This window comes from Perca flavescens, chromosome 4 (genome assembly GCF_004354835.1).
Source record: "Perca flavescens isolate YP-PL-M2 chromosome 4, PFLA_1.0, whole genome shotgun sequence".
NCBI classification, from domain to species: Eukaryota; Metazoa; Chordata; class Actinopteri; order Perciformes; family Percidae; genus Perca; species Perca flavescens.
This window is the reverse complement of record NC_041334.1, coordinates 7,223,215-7,249,430: the sequence shown is the minus strand read 5'-3', so window position 1 is coordinate 7,249,430 and position 26,216 is coordinate 7,223,215. Positions and strand designations below refer to the sequence as shown.

Sequence of the window (26,216 nt, the reverse complement as noted above, 5' to 3'; positions counted from 1 at the left end):
GATGCTCTCTTTTGGGCTCTTTCCAGCTTTGTGTTATTGAACATAAGTTTACAGCTTGAATGATATTTTGCTCTGTTTCTTGTCAATGTGTTTTCTATGCCATCACCTTCATCTAGTCGGGTTGGACTAAGTAAGATAGGCAGAGCATTGATCTTATGAAATAATGGGACATTTCTTGCAATGGTATCATAACCAGTACGATCGTGCTCTCTGTTGAATAAACTCGGATGAATGAGTTTTTCCTTGGTGTCCTGCTGACAAATGAAACATCTGTCCCAGTTAGTTTTCTCAACTGTGATGATGGCTTCTGCCATGTCTGCAGCAAATGTATAGGCAGAGGCCGAGGGTTTATCCTTTTACCACCTTTTACCAAGCACTTTGATGTATGGGATACAACTAAGTTCATGCCTTAACCCTACACTTAGTCCAATCGTTCATCCAATGCCATTTATATCCCGTGCGATCTGTACACCATCCGGTTAACTAAAACCCCATTAACCTTGGCTCGGCTCTCCCGCGCTGGCACAACCTGTCAATTCAGGTGCGGCTATCTAACTGTTTTGGGGTAGATTAGACAGCATTTGGGATACTAACTTTACAATTAGCTGACATTGAACCCCACTCTGAGTTTAACAGCAGTGATATATCACCAGTGTGCCCTGGTAGTGCAGATATTCACTCTTGTCTAATCTATCTATAATCAACAAATCAACACAACTGTATTTTGATGCATTAAAAGTTGTTCTTTAAAATAATCTAAAACATATAAAATAAAATTACACCAAATCGTCCTTAATGAAAAAAAAACAATACATTTCTATCGGAAAATTTATCTTTTGAGAATCCAGGGGTTGGCCATTTCGAAAATAGAAATTTCAAGTGGCTGAGAGTGTTTTCTTGTCAAGCAACCCTTAGAGACTGCTCATACCAATTTGCATGCTTATGTCACTAACTAAACATTTATATCGCTTAACTGCTCCATTTAGGTGGTGGCCATCTTGAAAAATGGCCGCCATCTTGAAATTTCAAGTAGCTGTAGGTGGCTTATTTTCAAGTGACCCACAGAGACTGCGCATGCCAATTTTCATGCTTGTATCACCAAATAAACCACTATATCACTTAACTGCTCCACTAAGGTGTCGGCCATCTTGAAAAATGGCCGCCATCTTGAAATTTCAAGTGGCTCGGACAATTTTCTTGTCAAGTGACCCATGGAGACTGCTCATGCCAATTTGCACGCTTGTATCATAAACTGAACGATTATATCACTTAGCCGCTCCACTATTAAATGAAATTCACTTTCTAATAGACCAATGCATGAGTTTCAGAGTGTTGACAGTGATTAGTACAGTGCTTTTATACCATGTTGTTTAGAAGTTTGGATTACTAGTCCACTCTCTGTAGAACTTGACTCTAACAGAACCTGCAGGCTGCTGCTGTCATTCCGTAACCATGGCAGATAAACCGTTACCATGCAGATTAACAATTTAAACATAAACAGGAGTTGCCATTAAACTATATAGGATCACAGGAAGCTCAAGTAAAACAAAGGCAAGTATGTAGGCTACCTAACTACTACTACTACTAACTATCCTGTTGTATTATGTTGTTTATTATTTAGTAGACAATTGTATTGGTATTATCTGGCATTAGCTTGTTAACTAGCTGTATCAGGCTAACCCTGTTGTTCACTTTAGGAAATCATCAAGGCATTGAAATTATGGACTTTTAACATATTGGGTAATGTGTATTGGGTTAATTGAGTATTTTATTAATATCAATTCTACTAATGTCATTTACACTGCCCTGATGAGGTAACTACTGTACTGACAATTGTAAGGTAGGCCTAACACTTGCTAGCTTGTTGCTTCAAGTAAGCTAGCATGGTTGAGTTAGCTTGACTGTTGTTTTTTCTAACAACAAAGTTCTTAGTGTGGGAATTTATTCACCTCAGTCTTTACTTTTTAGGCCTTATCTCTATGTTAGTAACTTCATGGCTTTAGCGCATTTAAAACACATTCACATTATAAGGCTGTGTATAATCATTAGCTATCAACTTAAAGCTATAGTGCACAACTATTTTATATTAATTAATAGACCTTTTTCACGGCAGACTTGTTGACATGTCATAGTAGGAAAAGCACAGGCGTATTCAAAACCATTAATGATGGCTGCATTCCACTTAGGAGAGGCCCTGGTATTGTGCATGCTGACTCACTGAAATAGCTTACTGGGACACTTGATGGAATTGAGCCATCATTAAGGTTATCAATTTCAGCTGCTTTTCCTACTATGACAAGTCAAAATGTCTGCTGTGAAAAAGGTCCATGAACGTCCATTACATTTAAGCCATTGCCAAATGACTTAATACAAAGCTAATTAAGACTATCAGCTCCACACAAACTCTCTCTGTATTTCTCAGTATGGCTATGCTTACAAAATGGTGTCCTCCGGCAGCTTTCGCGCGCGGAAGCTTGAGTGAAGATAATAACCTCTTCATCATGTTTTTTTAATCCTCTGTGTCATCCTTGGCTACAAGCAACTGTGTGGAGGAGGGGTTGGGGGGTGATCACTGAAGGCTTGCATCATGCGGATGCGCTGACAGTGTTGTTGTCATTACTTAGAATTCCTCATGGGGTAGACAGAAACTACGCACTAAAGCTTTAATGTCCAATAGGCCAGTCCAATCAATCAATCAATCAATCAATCAATCAATACATTTTACAGTATTGGTATATGGAGTTTTACACCAAAGTAACAAATAGTAGACCCTAAGCAATCTGTTGTTTATCTTTCATAGTTAGCTTAGAAAATGCCCTAAGAATACATGCATATTAAATGCAATGCCAAAAATACACACGTTGTTTTAATTGCCTGTATGTTGCCTACAACCCACACTGAATGTTAATCTTGTACAGTAACCATGGATCAAGTAAAGCTGGCCTGTACAAGTTTAGAGGAGTGTGGAGCCCAGGAGACTGAAATGGACGCCCTCCCAGACCTCCGCAACCAAATCCTACAGCTGCTCTGCACCAGATTAAATGACGACTGCATCATTGTTAGTATGCCATAATGTAGAGCTACAATACGTCTGTATTATTGATTAGTCATCATATGTTCTTGGGCTTGTATAACATATTGTAAATTACATCTTGGCCTTTAGTGAGTAAAGGAAAATGGGCAGGGCATGGAAGCTGTAGTTTTAATCATAAAGCATTCTGTGATAGGTTTACTGTGTCATTTTCAGTCTACTGTCCACTAGTGTTGACGAACTGACTGAAGAGCCGGTTAATTAACCCGACTCGTGTCACTGAGCCGGGAGAATCGAGTGCCATACGTCAATGAACCGACTCACTCCTGTTTTTTTCTTTTACTTCATTCGTGCCATTGGCATTATATATGTCAAAGGTTGGCCGTTGTGTAGCTGGTATTCTTCTGCTACTGTGTGTGTAGTCATCTAGCTCATTAGCACCTCCACTGGACTGGAGTGGTGGTAGTAGAATCAATCAGGAAATGAGCTACCTAGACCCTATGCCGAACGAGACCGAATACATTAGACTCGAGCGGCCGTCCGGTTGCACGGTTACATTAGACTCGAGCGGCATTCGGTCTCGTTAATTAACCGGCTCTTCGGTCAGTTCGTCAACACTAGCACATGAGGAGAGAGGGGAGAGGCCGCTCCTCTGCTCCTCAGTCACAGAACAGAAGACTGTTTTGGCGGCTAAAGGAGAGAAATACCTTGCGTGCTCGCTGGACAATACTGATTTTTCGCTAGTCGCTTTTTTTTGAAAAAAAGTCAATGGGTCTGCAAAGTCGCTAAGTTGGCAACACTGCTGTCACGTACCATGTGGAGCTTGTGACTATTGCGCAACCGCGCAGCTGAGAAAGCAGTGTTCCTGTCAAATCTGTCCCTGGGATAAGTAATGTTGCGACAAATTGAAAAAGGAAATAAGTTTTGTTACCAAATTTTCAGTAGTAGCGCATTACACTACTTTTTACCCGAACAAAGTAGTTACGTTACACAGAACAAACGCTTCACGTTCAAGAATTTAAAAGCAGCCCAACATGGTGGCTCTTTTGGAAGCTTTCTCTTATTTAACGAAACTAGTTCAGAGAAATATGCTATGCAGTTGATGAATCTGTCTTCATTTTAAAATCGAAAACGGTCAGTTGAAAAGATTTTCATGAGTTTTCAAGTGGCAGAAAGTTGAGCTGGACGCCCCTGATATAAAGTTGCCTGGACCTCATCTTTATGCAAATGAGGAGCCGACAACTGGATGCTCCAATTTTCGAAAGTTGCTGCAATTCTACAAGAATGCATTTTCTGGCTGCTTACAAAGACAATGAATGGGAAGCGTGAAAATGACTCTTGCCAGTGGACATGTACCATTACTTCTTATTGCTTTATTTCCCACAAAATAGTAGATAGTGAAAATACTGTGTGGCTAACTTTGGAAAACCACTAGCCACAGTGTCTGGTGAGCAAAAAACGTTAATGTCATGCCCTGAATGTGTGTAATGAAATGCATAGAATGCATTTGAAGTGATATTACCAAGATATGCTATAAATATAAATACTCAAGACACATGCGATGATCATGTCATGTACTGTAACTGCTTTTTTGGTCCAATTCAGGCACTGAAGGGGCTTAGTTGGTGTGGACATGTTGCTACAAGTCCAATTTGTTTAATGAATTATTAAGTTTAAAGGCTTGTCGGGTATCAAAACACTGCACAGCGATTTATAATACGATAGATTGAATTTTACAACTCTGAACTTTAGAGCTATTATTATTTGCTATGTTATTATTATTATTTTCATTTTCAATTAATCTGCTGATAATTTTCTTCATTATTCACTTAGTTTAGTCTGTAAAATGTCAGAAAATAGTGGAAAATGTCCATTATTTCCAGACAGACAATCACAACTGCATAATGCAGCAATTATCACAACTGCATTATGCAGGAATTGGCCAGATATAGATAGCTGTGAAATGTAGCAGGATGTTACTACTACTAGAACTACTTGCCATGTTTTGTGTGTATGAATGAGTGCAACATGTTTTTCTGAACACAACCTTGAGGTGTTAGATTAGATGAGAGCTCTTCTCAAGACTGTGTGAGTGTGTACTGACTGTGCTTGATTGACAGTCCCTCACTCTCCTGTTTTGCTGCACATGCTAGGGGTGGGGCAACTTTCTCTGTTATTCATTCAAAGACTTCCCATCTATAGTTCATATGCCAGTTATTAAAAACACCAGTGTGTGTTTTTCAGGGTCCTTACACTAGTATAAATGCACTGTCTGAGTGATGTGATACAGTATGACAGGTTGAGCACATAGCAGAGTCCCTTTAGATTAACAAGTTCCTGTGATGTATTTCCCAGGCAATGCAGGAAGTGCTGCGGCTCAGGCAGAGGAGCTCGTACTACTTGGAAATCCAACATGATGATTTGCTACCAACAGCAGATGAGCAGCAGCACACTTTACATTTGTCTGACAGCACGGTGTGGTCTCTCGTTGACCAGCGGAGGCTGCAGCGTGCAATGACCCTGGCTAACACCCAGGTGAAACTCCACCTCACTTTTCTGGGACTGCTCTACGAAGAGATCATCAGGGGCTGTCAGGAGCTTGAGGCCTTTGTCATGAAGTACGACCAGGGTTTGGTAGACAGTGACATTGCAGCTTCCACCCAGGAGAGGCTCCAGCAAACCCACCAGTACCTGAAAGACTTTGAGAGCAGATTGGCTCGGAAACTCGGCCCACTGGACCTGCAGAACCAGCTCATCCCCAACACAGGCAACATCCCCATACAACAGCTCAGTGCATCACTGGCCATCAAGATGCCGGTTATATTTAACCGGTCCGAGACTTACACGACATCCAACACTGTACATCTGTGTTGGGAAGTCACAGGTGAGCAGTCTCAGGAGTTGAACCAAGAGTTTGAGATCCACGCAAAGAGTTTTCACCCAACAATTGCTGAACATTGCCAGTTTACTAAATCTACATGCCAGTCGTACAACATAGAGGTCAATAACCTAATACCTGACAGGTATTATAAGTTCTCTGTCAAGAGAGTAGATTCTGTAAACCTAGTGTATGGATTGTGGGTTGACAACATCACCCTGAAGACCTTGGATATTTCCAAGTCACAGCAAGCTGCCTCTTATTGAACATAGAGGATGAAGAAAATTCACAGCCTGTGTATACTTACAAAGAGAAATATATTTGACCTGCTTTTTTGCAAATAAAATAACTTGTAGGATTTATGGAATTGAAAACTGTAACTGTTATTACATGACACATTGGTTGGTAGTCCAGTCATTTTATGAAAAAAGGTAGGACAAATTGCAACAGAAGCAAACTCAACTGATTTTGTATCCTCAATATGTCTTGAGTAAGGAAAAAAAAAGCCCCAAAGAATCCCATTAAGGGAAAGTTTAGAAAAAGACCCAAATATAGCCTATTCATATGCCTATTCCTTCTTTTTCTCATGTGAATAGGGTAATAATTTTAACCTTTAGATATCACCGTGAAAATTACATAGTTGATTACTTACATCAATACAAACAAAAAATGTATTACAAGTTGTTTGAAATTGTTTGTCAACAAGGGCAAACGGTGCTTAATCTAATTACGTATGTGCTAATTTGCATAAATACCACAACAGATCTAAACATTGGGTATAGCCAGGTGAAAATGTCTTGTTGACATATAACAGTAAAAGACTTAGGGCCCTATTTTACTTTGTGGACGCAAATCTAAAATGGGTTGGTCTGAAGTAGCTAGCTGTGGTTTGGGCGTAACGTGAAATAAACCAATGAGAGCATCATCTCACATTCCCTTTAAGAGCAGGCACGCTTGTTCCATGGCGGATTGCTATTATGGCACACGCCAGCGGGAGCTGTCTGGGATGCGGCAAACTAATAAATGCCCGTCTTGACTGGGTGGCGATGTTGCTGCAGCCTCTCGGGCGCATCTCCTCAAGTCTGGAGAGGATTGCTGCAGCCATGGAGTGTGGGCCTCCAAACGCACCACCTGCTCCTGTTGTGCCCCTTCCTCCTCCCAGCACTCCATCCGCCGTCCACCTGCTCAACCAGGAGCGCATTGCCACTCCCGGACCAGATCCCGCCGGAGTGTCCAATCCCACCGTAGTTCAACATCATGTCTCCTTAAGTCCTCTAATATTTCCTCTTTTATGTCATCAACACATCCATGATTCATGGATATGTTGTGTAAAACACAACAAGCCACAAAGAATGCTGTGAGTTTTTGAGGACTGTACAGTAAAGTGCTCCTGACCTATCCAAACACCTGAAGCGCATTTTCAGTAATATTTTTCCTTGTAATTATGTATGGTTTGCAAAAATTGGGAACTGCTGCGTCCGTGTACATGAGAGAAGCAAAGTGTATGCGCGTTGTGCACACGCTACATTATGGCCAAGCATGCGCCACTAAAATAGGATCTGAATAACGCCACTGACTTTAGACTAGCGCCACTGACTTTAGACTAAGTTTTTCCTGGTCTGTTGGGGAATTGTTTTCTGAAACTGCAAAATAGCATCAGGGAATGTTTGCGCCTGAACACGCCTCCTCTTTTCACTGAACCACCCCCGGGAGCGCAAATTAATTCTCTAATTTACCGACATGCGTCTGTGGAGGGAAAAGTCTGCTGTGCGTCGGGTGCAAAATAGGAATGATACATGCGTGATACATACAAAGTAAATTGCGCTGGGTGCAAGATAGGGCCCTTAATGTTAAGGTCTGAATGGAACTCATTTAGGCTACCCATCTACCCAGAATCTCATCTTCATTCTTGTCACAGGCCATCTGCATTGAGTTTGTGCAGCCCACGAATAATAGTCGTACCACAGCTCAACACACATCCAGATGTTCCCATTAAATTGTAGTTGATCACCAGGTATGTTTTATTAATGTAGATTGAATAATCCATGTAGGAGAAACAAAAGGAAATCTTTCTTACCTGAGTGACAGCTTAGTGACAGTTGATTGACAGTTGAGTAGACCTTGAATGAATGACTTAATCTCTTCCCCTTATGGTGACATTTGTTTGCCTATTCTAGTCTTTTACTGTAAGATGTCAACAAGATTATACAAGACATTTTCACCTGGCTATATCCAATGTTTAGATATGTTGTGGTATTTATGCAAATTAGAGCACACATTATTATGCACCGTTTGCTCATGTTACCAAAACATCCCCTGAAATGTCCCGGTTTTCACTGTGACTGACAGACCCAAAATTGTAATGAAAGAAAGAAAACATTGACCAAACATAGTTGCGAACACTACACACGCAGGCCCAAGACAGCTGCTCAGAGCTCAGAGATGTTCTAGAATGCCCATATTTTACGATGCTAAAATTATTTACATGGAGTCTGTGTTTAGCGAACGTTCCTTCTTCAATGCTGACGGTTTGGTCTGCCCCCCAGGGGTTAAATTGGGATTTGTTATGTGGGGGCTCTCCCTAGGGGGGTCCGGGGGTGTGCCCCCCTGGGGAAAAAAAAACATTAAATGGCACTTTCTGGAGAGTTTTGTGCAAAGAAATGGAGAAATTGAGTCTTACATGATATGTGCAAAACTGCAAGGTTAAGAGCCTATACTTTGCATTGTTGTAGTATCAACAGGTATTAGGGCATTTAGCATTTACACTTGATTACTCATTGTATTACCTTGTTATGATATAAGAAGTGACCCAGAAGTGCCAAACAAAATGTGCCACATGAAGAGACAGTCCAGCATATGACAGTAGCAACAGTTGAGAAGATTTGGGTCTGTGGTGACCAGGTCCACCTCACACAAACTTCCTTCTTCCAATCGCTCTCTTTACTACAACACACACACACACACACACACACACACACACACACACGGCACTGAGTGGGGCTCTCCGATGCTCTCCGATGCTCAGAGGCGAGCCGTGGCCGGCTCGGAGCCCTGCCGCTGGAGGAGATGCGACAGCGAGAACCAGTTCAACGGCTTGGTCAGCGACATGAACAGGGTTTTTAGCTTCAGGAGTAGGCATTTTATCTGTTAATTCTACCGACGTAGACACTTTAGCGTTATGTAGTTGGTGTAGTTGTAGTTATGTAGTTGGTGAATGGACCTTTTTCATAGCAGACATGTTGACTTGTCATAGTAGGAAAAGCACAGCTGAAATTAATAACCTTAACGATGGCTCAATTCCATCAAGTGTCCCAGTAAGCTATTTCAGTGAGTCAGCATGCCCAATACCAGGACCTCTCCTAAGTGGAATGCAGCCATCATTAATGGTTTTGAATACACCTGTGCTGTTCCTACTATGACATGTCAACATGTCTGCCGTGAAAAAGGTCTATTGTCTGCAGTTCTGGGCGGGTTGTTGCCGTGTTCTGATAGTTCTCATCTCAGCTCCGCCGAGACAAAATAGACATGCCATTTCAAAAACCTTTCATTTATCGTCAGAAATATCATGTTTTCGAAAGCATCACTTTCATCAAATTTTATGTGATATATTTAGACTGCAAACAGGCACATCCGGACAAACGAGCAGGCTTATGTGCCAGGGCTGAGCCCCGGAGAGCCCCAACCCAATTTAACCACTGCTGCCCCCTATGCTTAAGCCACGCCCCTTTCATAACTGGTGACCCATTAAAGGTAGAGTCTTGTGTGAGGTATCATTGAACTCAGCAGAGAGTTTCTTTTTCATTGGTGATGGTTTAGCCTGTCCCCTATGCTTAAACCATGCCCCCTTTCATGACTGGAGACCCATTTAAGGTAGAGTCTTGTGTGAGGTATCATTGAACTCAGCAGAGAGTTCCCTTTTCATTGGTCATGGTTTGACACGCCCCCTATGCTTTAACCACGCCCCCTTTCACAGCTAATGAACTGTATTACGTAGAGTCTTGTGTGCCATATCATTGAACTCAGCAGAGAGTTCCCTTTTCATTGGTGACCGCAAGGAGCGGCGTCCGCCAGTAACCCTGACATACAAGGAGGTGCGAGGGCCCGTCCAACGCTGCTTGCAACTTTAATTTTAATTGTATCCGATACTCAATGAGCTGTTGCAGAAACAAGCCCAGCGTGAAGCAATAAAGCAAAAGCTTTCAGATAAATGTAGTGCAGTAAACATTACAACATTTCCCTCTGAGGTGTAGTGGTGGACAAGTATGAAGTAGCAGCAGGGGTGATTCTAGGATCAGACCTTTATGGGGGCTCAGCCCCTAATGAGAATGTGACACGGATAAGACTCAATGTGCATGCAAGTGTTAATCAAAAAACCATGAAATTACCAACTTCTTCACAACCGCACTCCTGCTCTCCCTCTGACAGATAGAGACTCAGCCAAAGGCATGAGTCTGGCACAACCACCTCAACCAGAATCTAAGCTTTCCAATGATATTAGCGCCAGTTGCTATGACAAATGGTTTGCGAGAAAATTAACATTGAACTTACATGAAATGTTAACATATTTGCATTCTGTATTTCTTTGCACACCCATTACTCGCTGTGAAATATCTCACAAACTCTTCACTCAACGCGTGCATCGGTATACAACGGTAATCTGGTTTTGAAATTGCAACAAATTTCTACATGGTCTCCAACTTTGGGCCAAAATTATAATGTATTCTCATGTAAACTATTTATGTCAGCACAGACATTTTTGGAAAAATTGCTTAGCCAGTGCATCCCACCATGATGGTTATTATATTGCCATGTTCCAGACAATCCCACTTACAAATATGAATATATATTTATACTGGTATGCTTCCTAGTGACATTAATGCAAAAATATGAAGAAAAAACTATTCCACCTGTGTGTGCACGGTTAAAATTCTGAAGTGCAAAATAGTTCAAGCTACAGCACAAATATTTCCATCCATAGATAAGAATAATCAAGTCTAACCTCTGACTTTCAAAGTGCACCAGATTGATGCATTTAAACGTTAAAATAGACAAAATCTTCTTACAGGGGAGCATGCCCATGCACCTAGGGGTGCTTGTGCCCCGGTGCAGCTCTATGTCTGGGGCAGTGTCCCTCTTTTAAGTTTTACAAAGATAAAAACATTACCTGTTTTGGAGGTATTTACGCTTCTGAGCTGAAAATGTCCCCGGATTTTGTCTCAGAAATCTGGTCACCTTACTAAAGCATCCCCTGATGTATTGTTATTTTAAAATAAATGAGACAATAATCTAACAAAAGGAACATCATGCTGCATAAACTCATAAAACATGAGGTAAACTGAGGTAATAAATCATGGAAGAAGTAGGGTCATTTTCTCACAGACTTTTTTAGAACTGGACTTCTTTTTAGAGCCAGTGGAAATTAGATAGAATGCAGCTTTAAGGCACTTTGCATCTGCTTCACTTTTCAGGCACGTAAGTTGCTGCTTGGGACAGACACAGGAAAAGACTAGCTGGTGAACATAGTGGAGCATTTGGCAGCTAAAAAAACATATATTTCCCTTGTGAGTTGGTAGAGACCAAAAGCAACACCATATCATATAGTTTGCTAACACCATATCAACTTAAAGCCCCCCACCAGCCAGTGTGACTTCCTGTTTAACGGTTAACGTTCTTTCTCAAATAGAATTAAGCTCAACAGCGAGCGCCCAGTTTTTGAACGGCTCTGGTTCTGGAAGTGATTTTCCCCATTCAGTTGCTTCATTGATGTTTCAGAAAATGTTTATACAAAGAGTTTTAAGCCTAAAACCAAGCCAACCAGCTACAAGATGAAGCGCGACCATAAAACATTTGATGACAATCATAGACTTCAGTGGTAGCAGCTTGTATATCCGTTTGCGGGTGAGGTAAACATTTCCATGCTAACAGCGAGTGCAACCATGCAGAGACATCGCTGTTACGCTTAGGATTGTGGGTTGTGTAGTACTTCTCTATGGCAAATAATAAAACGTGTATCTTAAAACAAGGTTGATTTTATATGGACTTCTGGCTAATAATCAAAATCCTTAGGGAGAAAATTGATGGGATTTTAACTTCCGAAACCAAACTGTTGAACTCTATGGGGGTGTGGATAATAGTCAGGGATAATCCATTACAATGGCAACCAGATTGTAGCTACAACATCTTGGAAAACATCGATATAGTGCAAGACGGTAAAGAAGAGAACGAGTGTGATGTGCCGGTTCTGCTGGTGGAATTTTGTGTAAACCACTTCTTTTTCTTCTTCTTCTTTTAAGATGCATGCCACCACCTACTGTACTGGAGTGTGTAACATCATGACTTTAAAAAACCAACACTAAAAATGAAATCCTTTATAAAAACTTTATAAAGAAGTTATATTCTAAATATTAAACCTGTTTCATTTGAATATTTAAATTTCAACCTTTAACCTGTACTTGTTTTGCCCAGTCTCTAAATGCTCTAAATTCCAGCTGTCATTATTTCATGATGAATTATTAATTTTGCTTCTGACCTCCCAAAGCTAATTTCTCATAATTTTTGTTTAATGCACTTTTAGCAAGCTTATCTGCCACCTCATTTTCCTCTATTCCAACATATGCTACTATCAAACAGAATTAAACATCTATTCTATATTTATATATGATCTCTATATATAGCTGTAGATTCAATAGTATCATATACACCTCAATTCAAGTGCCTCTCCAACTGTTTGACCTGATTTTATACTTTGGATTGCATTACTTTAATCGGTTGAACCTCCTCTACCCACTATAGACAATGACTGTTGGTGTAATTTCTGCTGTGTACACTGATAACGTGATTGAAATTCTCAACAATTCCTTTGTCAAATTCTAGAATGTATATATCCACTCTTGTTCATTATAAAAAATTGCAAATTACGTATGAACAAATTTGTGTAGCTAGCTACAAAAACACATACTCAGACAAAATAAATGCTATCAATGCAAAACTTTAGATTCTTGTTTGCTATGACCCTCTGAGGCTCGCAAACAAATTTTACTAGGGAGCGCTACAAGTACGAAAAGTTTATATCTTTTAAATTGCTTTTCCGATTTTTCCGAAATTTGAAAGGGTATCATCTAGGGCCACTCCTGAGGCCACGCCTACTGTGGTGTAGTGATTCATCAAAGTGGGCGTGGTCTACTGCGCCCCCAAAAAATGACATTGGTGCCTTTACAACGCATGTATAACATGAATGTGAATGGGAAGTTAAGGTTTATACTTAAGACCACACTTCCTGATGTTGGACGAATTGCGAGGTTTCCCAGATGCCATGACGCTTTAGGTTACACAATAGCGGACTCTGCGGGTTGTTGGGTGGCGTCTCGCGCCGGGGAGGCTTGGACCCCGTCATAATTGCTTGCAGTTCTCATTTAAATGTTTTGATCCATCTGTAAAAAATATTGAGATAATTGTGGTAGCTATTCTTCAAATATTCTTGAACCAAATACCCAATGTTAAGATTCCTCTTTGTCCACTCTCTTCGTTTTTCTACATTTGCAGATTTACCTTGGGTTGAGAAAACCTCTATGGAGAAATGCTGCTGCTGATAACCACTGGATTGTGTTCTATATTTGTAGTGTTTCACTTTCTTGTTCATGTCCCATCCAAAGCCTTTACCAGAACATTTTGTGTACTCTCAACAATTCTGCAGAACAGTTGATGCTAAATTGATGCCATTTTGTCCTCTTATGCAGTATGCTAATGATAACTTAGTTCTCCTCAAATGTAATGGCATTTCACTAGATTCAACGAGGTGTGCATTAATAGGGTGGTACCAAACAAAGTCTTAATGCTCTGTGTTGTATCCTGTATAGTTTTTTAAGGTGACTTTTTGCTGCTGCTTCATACATGATGCAACCAGAATCTCATCAAAGCCCTGTATATATGTAGCCTTATAGTGCTTCTCTGTCATCTTCACATTGAATCTTAAAAACATTTTATTTAATATGATTCTTCCATGTATATTTGTCATTAACATTAAACCAATATATTTAAAAACTCTAACTCTATCCATGGGCTTGCTGTTTCTCATTTACTGTATAATGTAAAAACTTTCTGAGATTTCTGATCCAACTAGTCGTTGTCCGTAAGATTTGAGTTAGGTTTTTTCTAGCGGCAGATTTTAGCAGTAAGATGTAATTCCAGGCAGGTGTTGACTGTGTTACGTCGGCAGATTGACCTGCGCGATGCCTTCACATGCTCCAGTCCACACTGATAACAGTTTAGTCTAAGATGAGCTAACGAGTTAGGAGCTAATACATCCATGAAGATACGGGCTGTGTGGGCAGGGCTCAACGTAAAAATAAATCCCCACTAGTTCTCTTAAAGAAATATAAGGAAAACACTTTTCTATGAAACTGTATTTATTGTATACATTATGATTAATCAGAATTAAACAACTGATTCATTAATTGTATTACTCATATACATTTTTATTCACTGGAAACTCCTTCTGTCTTCCTCCATGAGCCACCTCTTCACTATTGGCATGGGGTTGAGGTGCTCCAAGTTGGGACCCTCCAAGCTAATGAAGAGCAAGCTCTTCAGCATTTGAACACTCAAGCTGTTCCTCCAGTCAGTCTTGGTACGCTTCACAGCACTGAAGCCCCTCTCGACTGTTGCTGCAGACAGAGGCAAGACCAAGATAAGCTCCACAATGAGGAGGTTGGGGAAGCTACTCCTTTGCTCATTATCCAAGAAAAAGTCTTGCCAAGCATTCCTTTGTAGGCTCTGTGGTAAGGACTTGATCAGCACCTTAGCAGCAGGCCACTCCAGACGCTGTGCTTGGTCCCGGTCACATCCTATCTGGTCAAGGACTTTAGCAAAGTGATCACAGACCATGGCAAGGTGCTCCCTGTTACCATGCTAGCTCTTGATGGTCAGCAGCCCACTCGCGAGGATCCACCAGTATGGCTGCAGCCTGTAGCACCTGATGAGACTCAACCCCCTTTAATCGGGACTGTAGTCTGGCAATCACACTGTGCAGGAGCTTTCGCTTCACACTGTAGAAATTAATTTAACCCCTTAAAAATTAATTATCTCATCCTTCTTGTTTAAATACAGTACAGGCCAAAAGTTTGGACACACCTTCTCATTCAATGAGTTTCCTTTTTATTTTCATGACTATTTACATTGTAGATTCTCACTGAAGGCATCAAAACTATGAATGAACACATATGGAATTATGTACTTAACAAAAAAGTGTGAAATAACTTATATTTTAGATTCTTCAAAGTAGCCACCCTTTGCTTTTTTATTAATAAGGGAAAAAATTCCACTAATTAACCCTGACAAAGCACACATGTGAAGTGAAAACCATTTCAGGTGACTACCTCATGAAAATCATTGAGAGAACACCAAGGGTTTGCAGCGCTATCAAAAAAGCAAAGGGTGGCTACTTTGAAGAATCTAAAATATAAGACATGTTTTCAGTTATTTCACACTTTTTTGTTAAGTAGATGTTCATTCATGATGCGTGATGCCTTCAGTAAGAATCTACAATGTAAATAGTCATGAAAATAAAGAAACACATTGAATGAGGTGTGTCCAAACTTTTGGCCTGTACTGTATATACTTGGAAAACTCTTCTCTGCTCTTCCTGAACCTCAAAAGCTCCACTTTTCGATAGGTTCCATTCTTGGTTTCTGCTAGGAAGCCCTCCACACACTTTCCTGCCTCTATCTCCATGGCTGTCAGCCTCAACACTGCTGTTTCAAAGGCACAGAGTGCCTCTGGCAGGGTAAGCCCGTCCTCTTGCAGCTTGAGACTCAGACTACAAGAATGAAAACATAACTCAACTCAGGTACACTACACTGCAACTTAAATTGAAAATAAAATGATCAGACATATTATATTTAATAGAAACTTGCCAACTGACGTCTTGACCCAGCATGATGAAGAGAAGGTCTTTCAACACCTGAAGGCATCATCACTTGCTGATCTGTTTGATGTAAACGACCAAATAAGAATTAATGTTGACAGAGATTAAGTATGATTACCTAGGAAACAGGAATTTATTACTAGCCTTGCTTCTACTGTGTTTTCCATCTGGGCAAGCAATACAGGATAGTTTTTCAACAAGACCCTGAGTGCCCTCTCCGTGTGCGGGAGCCACCTTGTCCCTTCCAAGTTGGTAATCTTCCAGACCTTTTGATTGAACACATCTACCAGATCTTTCAACTCTCTCCACACTTTTGGAGAGTGATGATACTGTTATACCGTCAGTATGTCCATCACCTGAATTAGAATGATAGGATTATGCTAATTATACAAATTACCTCAAGTAGCACATAACAAGTTGAAACCCAACTTGTTATGTGCTACTTGAGGTAATTTGTATAGGACATGATTTTCTCAGTTTACTATACAGAAGTTGCTTAAAGTTGGCTTTCTACTTCCCTGTTACTTGCCTTTCTCATTCTTTCTTGGTCCTTCATAGCATCCATGGCAGCCAACTCCAGGCCATGGTTTAGGCACTGGATATTTATCAAGTAGGGAACTTCAGCACGAAGAAGAGTGGCAACACCCCCAATCCTCCGAGCCATCACAGCAGCTATCCAATGCTGTAGACCAAAATACTTTTTATTGATGTAACGTTACTCAACAAGTGAAAACACAGCAACACAAACAGATTCAATAGCCAGGCTTACCAGCGCTCATTGCAGCATAATGACCAGGCGCTGTGGCGTGTTGGAGCTCCTCTACACCAATAAAGATGTCCGCAGCTCAAGATATGGACAAAAAACCCTTCCTGGGGCCTCATTTATAAAACCTGTTGTTGTTTTGTCAATAAAGTGACCGAGTGAAAGTTTAACTCCTTTTTATTAGCGTCCACAGCTCAACAGATACAGCCTCTACATGCCTGGAGTTCCCGCTGTACATACACACTTATTTCCGGGGGCCGTCTCGCGAGAGCCACCCATAGTACGGTAACACACTAGGGTCAAAACACTCAAAACAGTACTACTATCTACATTCCCCTTCTTTAGCTGTGGCTCCTGAACATGATAAACTTAGAATTGCATACTACTGCACTAACAGCAGTTTTATAATAGAAACACAAACATGATCTAGTTTATATAAAATTAACTCTGTAAGTGTCCCACAACTAAATGCATTGACAGAATGAGACTTTATGTAGATCTCAAGGAACAAAGTGTCATTTCAAACATTTTTTGATTCGATAGACTTGAGTAGCTAGTTCAGTTCATGTATTTTGTATTTGGCCTAGAAACCCTGCCAGACCTAGTGACATACATGGAAGTGGCAGCTTGAACTGGGTTTCTGGCCTGCGGTTCCACGTATTGCTGGGATGCGCTGGTGTAAGGCTTTTCTGGACTTAGTTGTTTCAGTCCCTTATATTTTGTCCATGTCTGTGTCAGGTGTGTATCCTCCTGTGTTCAATTCATCAGTGCATGTGGTGCTCCTTGAAGGCTGTGGCTCCATCACTGGCAGGATGTGGCGTCGGTTACGCCTGTATTCTTTCCCTTCAGAAACCACCACATATGAGCGTGACTCATCACACTTTTGCTTCACGATTCCCACTTTGTTATGTCCCCTTTTTGTTTGAAGCCTTACCACCTGGTTTGGTCCCAGGGGGCGCAGTGGTTTGCTGGTCTTGTCGTAGTAGTGTTTTTGTGTCCGCCGCTTCTTTGTTAACTGTGCTTTAATGCTGGTCGGGGTTTTTGCGGCTGGTTTCTGCAATTGCTTGCAGACGGGCAGAATAGTCCGAGTGCGACGGGACAACAGCCTTTGTACAGGTGAGCCCAGAGTATTGTCTTGGGGCGTATTTCGTATGCCAAGTAGATTCAGGTAGAAATCTGTCCTGTCTCTCGCTGTGGTCTCCAATAGTTTCTTTGCACTCCTTACAGCCCTCTCACTGAGACCACTGTGGGTTTTCGGGACTGCTTGTCACATGCTGGAAATCCCAGGATCGGGCAAAGTCATGGAAGGCCTCGCTGGTATACTGGGTGCCCTTTATCCGAGTATAACTTCTGTGGTATGCCGTTAGCTTTAGCTTATTGATGACTGTCGATGATGAAAGGCTGCTGAGCCAGTCCATCTCAAACCACCCAGAGTATGAATCAACAAGCACTAGGTAGTGGTGATTCCTCCATTCAAATATGTCTGTGGCGACGAGAGACCAGGGCAGGTCCAGGACCGTGTGCAGTTTTAGCGGTTCTTTTTGCTGGTGGGGCTTCAGGTTGTTGCAGACGCCGCATGCCATAATGACATCCTGAATGTCCTCATTTATTGATGGCCAGAATGCACATTCCCTCGCCCTTCTCTTTGTGGATTCAACTCCTGGGTGTCCCATGTGTAGCACCTTCAAATACTCCGAGTGCAGGGCAGTGGGTATGACTGCCCTGTGTCCTTTCATGATGACCCCATCTTCGACGGTGAGTTCATCACGGAAACTGAAGAATGGTCTCACCTCTGTAGGTACGCTGCATGGACGTCTTGAATGAAATTGGGTGAGTTTCTGCAGCACTGTGTCTGCAGCAGTGTATTGGCGGAGTTCTTCGAAGTGCCGTGGAGATATCAGTTGAACTGTCATCACCTCAAACTCTGGCCGTTCTGGCCTCTGGGGGCTGACGTTGCATCTTGGTGTACGGGAAAGGGTGTCGGCCAGGTAGAGGTGTTTTCCTTTTTTGTAGGTGAGAGTCAGGTCGAATTTTTGTAACTGCAGCATCATGCGTTGCAGGCGTGCTGGGATGGTGTGAAATGGTTTGTTGTGAATGGTGACCAAGGGCTGGTGGTCGGTCTCAATCGTGACCGCCTTGCCATTGATGTAGTCATAGAACTTGTAGCAGGCGAAGACCACTGCTAGAAGTTCCTTCTCTATTTGCGCATATCTCGTCAACGTCTGGGTCAGTGTGCGAGACGCATATGCTACCGGATTCCCCTCTTGGAGGCAGGCAGCCCCTAAACCATATTGTGAAGCATCGCAGGTGAGCGTCACTGGTTGCCTTACATCATAGTAATGGAGAAAAGGTGGGCTGCTGATGCAGGTTTTGAGTATGTCAAAAGCATTCTGTTGGTGCTGCGCCCAATTCCACTCCACTTCCTTGTGAAGCAGCTGACGTAGCGGTGTGGTGAGTTCAGGTTTGGGATGAATTTGCCCAGGTAGTTTTCCATCCCTAGAAAACGCTGCAGGGCTGGCTTGTCCTCTGGGGGTGGTATTTCACTAATTGCTTTTATTTTTTTAGGGTCTGCTTTTAGCCCTTGATCTGTGAATGTGTGCCCAACATAGCTCACCTCGTTGAGTCCAAACTTGCATTTGCTCGGATTCAGTCTCAGTTTTACCTTCCTGGCACGATCCAGCACCATTTTCAGGTTCCTTTCATGCTCATCAGGATCTTTGCCACAGATGATGATGTCATCCACGATTATAGCACATGGATATCCTGCGAAGATTTGTTCCATGGCTTTTTGGAACACTTCTGAGGCTGTACTAAGCCCGAACGGCATCTTTAGGAACTTAAATCGGCCATATGGAGTTGTGAATGTTGTGCGGAGGGATGAGGCACCATCCAGTCTGATTTGCCAGAAGGAGCTTTTGGCATCAAGGACGGAGAAGATGGTGGCACCCGACATCTGAGTGGCAACCTCCCCCACTGTGCGCATGGGATGGTGGGGGCGCATGAGGGCCTTGTTTAGGTTTCTGGGGTCTATGCAGATGCGCACGTCACCTGTCTCTTTCTTATGAGTGGCCACCAAATTTGAAACCCATTCTGTAGGCTCGTCCACAGGTTCAATCACTCCCCGAGTTTGCATTCTTTGAAGCTCTTGTTCCACTTTTTTCTGCATGGCAGCTGGGATACAACGTGGAGGGCTGACGACTGGTGTTATTTCTGGATTTACCTTCATTGAGTATGTTACAGGTAAGTCACCGACTTCATCTTTGAATAGGTCTGCATATTCCTGAAACATTTTCTGTGACAGGGTGTGATCCTTTACACAGTCTAGGTGGAATACCTCACTGCTGAAAGTGACCAGCTTCATCTCTAGGCTGGCCTGTAGGCCAAGAATGGAGTGAACAATTTCTTTCACCACCTGAAACTGCAGGCTATACTGCTGTTCATTTAGCCTGCATAATAATGTCACTGTGCCAATTGGTTTGATCATAGATCTGCCGAATGCTACAAGATTGATCTTTTTAATTGGCATGTGCAGTTCCTCAGCATGCCTGAAGAGTTTGTATGTGTGTAGGGATATAATGTTACATTTCGCCCCTGTGTCCACTTTCAGATTTAGTTGTTTGTCATTAACGGTCACAAAACAATGACCTTCCTTGTCAGTTTTCCCTTCATCATCATGCAAAGACAAGCCTTCAATGGTGAACGTGTCTTCACTGTCACTGCCAGTGTCTGTTTCGGCGTATAGCTGGTTTACCTGTCTGTTTGGTCTGCTTGTCTTGGCGGACCTGCACTGGCCTTTGAAGTGGTTCTGCTTCCCGCAGTTGTGGCACTGCTGGCAAAAGCTGGACACTGGTCATGTTTTGCTGGATGGGTCCCCCCACAATTCCGGCAGCTGGAGATTGATGGTGAGTTTTCCTTCAAAGTGCGCTTCATTTTGCTGTAGACTTTCTTGTGTTTTATTTGTACAGCATCCACACTTGTTGTCACAGGTTTTGGCGTGGAGAGGGTTTTGCTGTGTTTTTCTGTGAGTTCGCTGATTTGGCAAATGCGTACTGCTTTGGACAGCGTCAGGTCAGTCTCTTTTAGCAGTGTGCGTCTGACACTGTCGCTACTTATTCCACATACCAGTCTGTCTCTTATCAGTTAGTTTTCCAATGCACCGAAATTGCAGTTTTTGGCTTGTTTTCTCAATAGGGTGACCAGACGTCCCGATTTGACCGGGACAGTCCCGATGTTCAATTGTTTGTCCCGAGTCCCGACAAAAGCCTGTCGGGACGCTAAAATGTCCCGGTTTACACCAGGAGCGGTGTCAGCCGATTTTGCCGGGTCTTCAGCCCCGAATGTTTTGAGTTTAGCCCCGAATGTAAATTTGTCCAGTTAATTTTTCCGAGGCGAATAGAACGGGCAGCTACGTGCGGGGTCCGAGCCTGCTGTATTTGTTGATATCACCTAGCAACCGTCTCTCCGTGAGGAAAGCCGGGTGAAGTTTTGGAAGGAATCCTAGCCAAATCAGTGTAATAGCCTACATTGATGCCATCAACACAAAGTTTAGGAGCGCAATACTAATGATTTAGTTTGAAGTTCCTGTGACGTGATGTATCCAGTCTATGGTTCAGACTCAGACACATGGAGCTCTGAAGCAGACCTGCTTGTGTCCACTCTTTCTGTAAAATGCAGCGCAGCTTCAGGTTTATGGACGCGCTCAGCTGTGGGCATGCTGCGGTAGATGTGTTCTTTATTCTTCTCTACTAACCTAACTTTATTTTTCTCAATGTCACGACTCATCGTCTCCTCCAAATCACAGAGAACACATATACTGTATTTTGAAGGTGCACAAAGTTTTGGACATGAGCAGAAATCTTGCTCAAACACATCTGAAATATTACAGTCCAGGGGTCTATTATAAATTAAAATGAATTAATGTATCATTGAGGTGAATAATTGTCATATCCACATTTAAGGAGGTTACTTCCTCACCAAAAGACGCCAAACAGGAAGGAGTAGCCTAAATGATGCCTAGGCTACAGATATTTGCAGGTTGATTCAGAAAAAGGTAGAAATGTATGCATAAAAATTCACCAGAATGCAGGAAATGAAGTGGTTATGCTCAAAATTTCAATAAATAATTTTAATTCTTTTGGTGTTATTGGAATAAATAACACTTCAAAGAATCTTTTTTTTTAGAAAAAATCTCAACATAAATCTCACACTAAACTGAAAAAGGCTGTTGCTGCATTTTTGTTAATTTTACAGGAAAAAACACTATTATTAGATGAGGAGCCTACGATCAAAATAATGAAGTTACTGTTTGTGGATATGTCTGAACTGGGCTGGCACATGCTCACGTTAAAAAGCGTGTGCATGCACAAGCACTACGGTCACGTGCAAAGTGTCCCGGTTTTAGCTCCGGGAAATCTGGTCACCCTATTTCTCAATGTACTCACATATGTCTCGATGGTTTCGCCAGGTTTTTGATATCTGGTGTTGAAGTTGTGCCTCTCCATTATCACGTTTGTTTCAGGGTTGCATATTTCCTTAAACTTCCGACACTCAGGGTCCTCTCTGGATTCCGCTGGAGTGACGACGTTGTCATCTGCTCCTGGTACCGCGGGCAAATAGGTGAATGAACGCTCCCTCTCTATAGCCTCTGGTCCTGCGAGGTTAAGGAGTATATAAGCTCTGGTTCGGGCAGGTTTATCGCCGTGTGCGGCGGCAATGAAGATGTCGTATTCTCGTTCAAAATTGCGCCAATGCTCTGCCACATTCTCATCGAAGACGAGAGGGTCCGGACGTCTGAATCCATCTGCCATTTGTGTTGTTGCTTACCTCGGTTAAGACTTTATACGTTAGCGTAAGCTACTTTCTAGAGATGGAGTCGTCCGAGGAATGTCTCCAGAATCCCACTTCTGACACCATGTTGTTTTATCAATAAAGTGACCGAGTGAAAGTTTAACTTCAGCACGAAGAAGAGTGGCAACACCCCCAATCCTCCGAGCCATCACAGCAGCTATCCAATGCTGTAGACCAAAATACTTTTTATTGATGTAACGTTACTCAACAAGTGAAAACACAGCAACACAAACAGATTCAATAGCCAGGCTTACCAGCGCTCATTGCAGCATAATGACCAGGCGCTGTGGCGTGTTGGAGCTCCTCTACACCAATAAAGATGTCCGCAGCTCAAGATATGGACAAAAAACCCTTCCTGGGGCCTCATTTATAAAACCTGTTGTTGTTTTGTCAATAAAGTGACCGAGTGAAAGTTTAACTCCTTTTTATTAGCATCCACAGCTCAACAGATACAGCCTCTACATGCCTGAAGTTCCCGCTGTACATACACACTTATTTCCAGGGGCCGTCTCGCGAGAGCCACCCATAGTACGGTAACACACTAGGATCAAAACACTGAAAACAGTACTACTATCTACACCTGTTATGCAAGAAAAAGTTGCGTGAAGCAGGGTGAAATTTGTCATCGCAACATTCCTCCCAATAGTCGGGATTTATAAAGAATTTCATAGATTAGATTAGCTAGCTAATGTGGCTTGGTTGCTAGCTGTGACATGACACTCAAACTCACCCATGACACAAGTCAAGCAGTCGCCCTTTGGATCTATCATTTATGAGCAAAGTTACAGTGATATATTAGCTAGCTAGCTGAGTAACTTACCTTCGACATGCTACATCGGTGAGGTACTGAGAGCCAACGTCTTTGCCATTCTTTGTGAGAAGAGCGACCGTTCTCTGGTAAGCAGTGAAGGGGAGCTCACTCTTCACGATTTGGTAATCGGTGTTGATTAACTTCACCATCCGCTGGATTGTGTCGTTGTTTGCCCGTTGTGTCCAGTCATGAAGTGGCCCAGCTGATGGGTTGTCCGCCACCCGCTTCGCCAGCACACATTGCAAATGTTGGTGGATTTTTTCAGGTGCATCTGTCAAAAGTGACAGTGTGCCACTTATTTTATTGTTGCATGTGAATTGCTCTGTTAGTGTGTTTTTATTCATTATTTGCATGGGGGTTTTTAAGGCTTTTAGCGTTGGCATGTTTTAATACGGTTTGCTGTGCCCTTGTGTTTATAATCTACTCAATGTGTAACTGTTTATTATGAATGAACTGGTTTACTATGGCGAGACCACGCCCCCTCTCTCTGACTGTGACGCAGCACAGCCTGACTGATGAGCCGAGTGAAGACAGGTGCGGAGAACTAATTATGGATTGATGGAATACAGGTGTGGCAGAGAGACCCGGAGCAGTGAAAAGGAGACACGGAGAACAGACACGGGAGACACGACGGAGAGCAGGAAGCGAACAACAAGGGACGAGGGTTAAAATGTGGGCCTCAGATGGCGTGGGACTGGTGGTGGAGAGGGAACGAGAACAGGACTCGAGGTGAGGCTGGACGAGAGGACGGTCGAGATCTGCGAGGCCTGTGCTGACGCTCTATGGGCGTATAGGAGGATGCTGTGCAGTGAGACGTGTGGTCGACAGCAGAACGGAAACGGAGAAGATGGTCAGAGAGGAATAGTCCCGCGTCACCCCACCACAGAGCGAGAGGGACCGAAAGACAGGACAGGGACACAGACGAGGAGGCAGAGGATAGACCGACGGAGAGGACAGAGAAGCAGGTACACCGGGAAGCGGAGGACATGGAGATGAGCATTGACAGCCGTGACGACCGAAGGAAGTGCAGGCGAACGAGTGGTGGTGCAGATCGGGACGTATCGACAGACGCTGGAGTAGGGGGATGCAGTCTCCGGAATTAAGGATTCAACGCCTAGATAAGTAAAGGAAAGTCCTCTAGCCACCCACTCCGGGCGTGTAGAAAAGAACTGTACTTGTGTGTTACGCTTGACTAAGCTGTCCTTATTCCCTCCCCCAGTGCCTTCAGCGGCAGTATCACAAGGTGGAGTGGCGTAGGGGAGGACGAGCCCAGGCTATCCCCGACGGAATCGGCCGGCCCTCTCGGGACCTGTGTATTGAACTGACTATGTCGCGTGGACTTGGACATTAGAGTGGAAGCTTGGACTGACAACATCGGACTTTGTTTTATTATCATTTAAATCCAGAGAACTGTTTTTATCTTTTCTTTTAACTAGTTCTTAAATAAAGTGTTAATTTAAGTATTTACGTTGGTTTCTGGTCCATTACTATCAGTGGAAACATCTGCTGGTATATTGGTTTAAAATAGGAGGTGCACTTGGACACCTAAGGCCTGTTTTCTGTAATTCTGGGTCCCCCTGATAAAATGCCCCGCTCGGTTGGCTTTTGTTGGAAATTGCCAGCAAACGAAACAGTACATCATTGCCTTTCTCCACTCAGGTGGGCCATTGCTTATGTCGAGCCCTGTGTCTGGGGACACGTGCAGCTGTGGAGATGATAGAGTCGGGGAGGCAGCGGCTAGCTAACATGGCTAATCATGCTAACACGGTCAACAGTCGTAACGCAGCTAGCGGGATTACTTACCAAGGCTATTGGGGAGGTGCAATATTTTTCACAGTGAAACCGTCTCGTGTGCATTAGCATGGTTAGCCACGTAGTGTTAGCATTCAGTCTAAACACACGTGACACAAACTAGCCACTGAGGCAGAATGTGATTATAACCTTAGCTGATGAAGTTGAGGCCAAGGAAGAGCGGCCAGCACACACCGCTTTCGCCTTATTCGCCTATTCTTCAATACAGTACAGACCGGGTCTGTGTCCCACCTGAGCTGCACACATAGACCGGCAGAGGTTTATATGATCTCATCCAGCATCTCTGTTCTCTTGTGGATGCGGGAGTTAATTGTTTGGTTTATTTTTATTTGGACTCTAAGTTGAACATTATTCTTTCTCGGTCTGTTGGTCCCCCATTGTGGGACTGGTAATGAAATGTGGGCGCCTGATTAACATACTGTTTCTTTGCATCTTTCCTCGTTGGACGTTCCCAATATCCGCGTACAATGGAAAGCAGCATAATTGTCAGTGACAAGTAGGGATGCAGCGGTTAAGTGTTTGTTAGCTTATTAACATCACCAGTTAGCTAACGTTAGCCTGTTTAATGTTAACGGTAACATTACCGGTAACATTACCGTTAACAACTAACCAGTCAGGAGCCGACGTTTGCATTTACAGTACAGTGAGTGCACTGATGATAACGTTACGTTCTTATGAAGCAAAACTCCGTAACAGCTCAACAGTCACTGATGTTAACACTGAACGTTACGTACTCCTCTTCATCCCCTATGGGACATAAGGCTGCAAAAAGATCTCTCCATAGCATTTAATCCTTGGCAACATGCTGCGCATCTCACCACAACAGGTGCATCTGGTCTAGCAGCTCCTCCAACTTTTAGAAACACCCGCTGGCAGAACCAAATTCTGTGACCTGTAACAGTGAACTGCATGTTGAGTGAGTCCACCTGTTTACTGGAGTGATGAGAGCTGTTTGGAGTCATCTGATGGTTTGTTGTCCTAACCTTCCCAAGTTCACCTGTTGATTGGGCAGCTGTTTGGTTGCAGTCTCCTATAGCAGTTATTATCTCGGAAGCATTTCGGATAGCCTACTGTTGGAACATTCCGATCTCCCGTTTGAACCGGTAAGTTGTTTGTCGATGAAAATAGACTATATTACGTTTACTGTGCGTT

General features: G+C 42.8%; 1 protein-coding gene across 3 annotated transcripts; it reads left to right on the top strand.

The window, feature by feature from the left end:
* Positions 1 to 1,457: 1,457 nt before the first annotated feature.
* LOC114554883 (fibronectin type III domain-containing protein 11) lies at positions 1,458 to 6,270 on the top strand. 3 transcript variants are annotated; one of them, XM_028576951.1, is made up of 3 exons: positions 1,458 to 1,551; positions 2,919 to 3,058; positions 5,387 to 6,270. In XM_028576951.1, exons 2-3 carry the CDS (start codon positions 2,924 to 2,926, stop codon positions 6,173 to 6,175), a joined length of 924 nt encoding a protein of 307 aa, XP_028432752.1. In that variant the 5' UTR covers positions 1,458 to 1,551; positions 2,919 to 2,923; the 3' UTR covers positions 6,176 to 6,270. The 3 variants fall into 3 exon arrangements, with proteins under 3 accessions (XP_028432752.1, XP_028432753.1, XP_028432754.1); XM_028576952.1 differs by having other exon boundaries at positions 1,458 to 1,555; XM_028576953.1 differs by lacking the exon at positions 2,919 to 3,058.
* Positions 6,271 to 26,216: the final 19,946 nt, after the last annotated feature.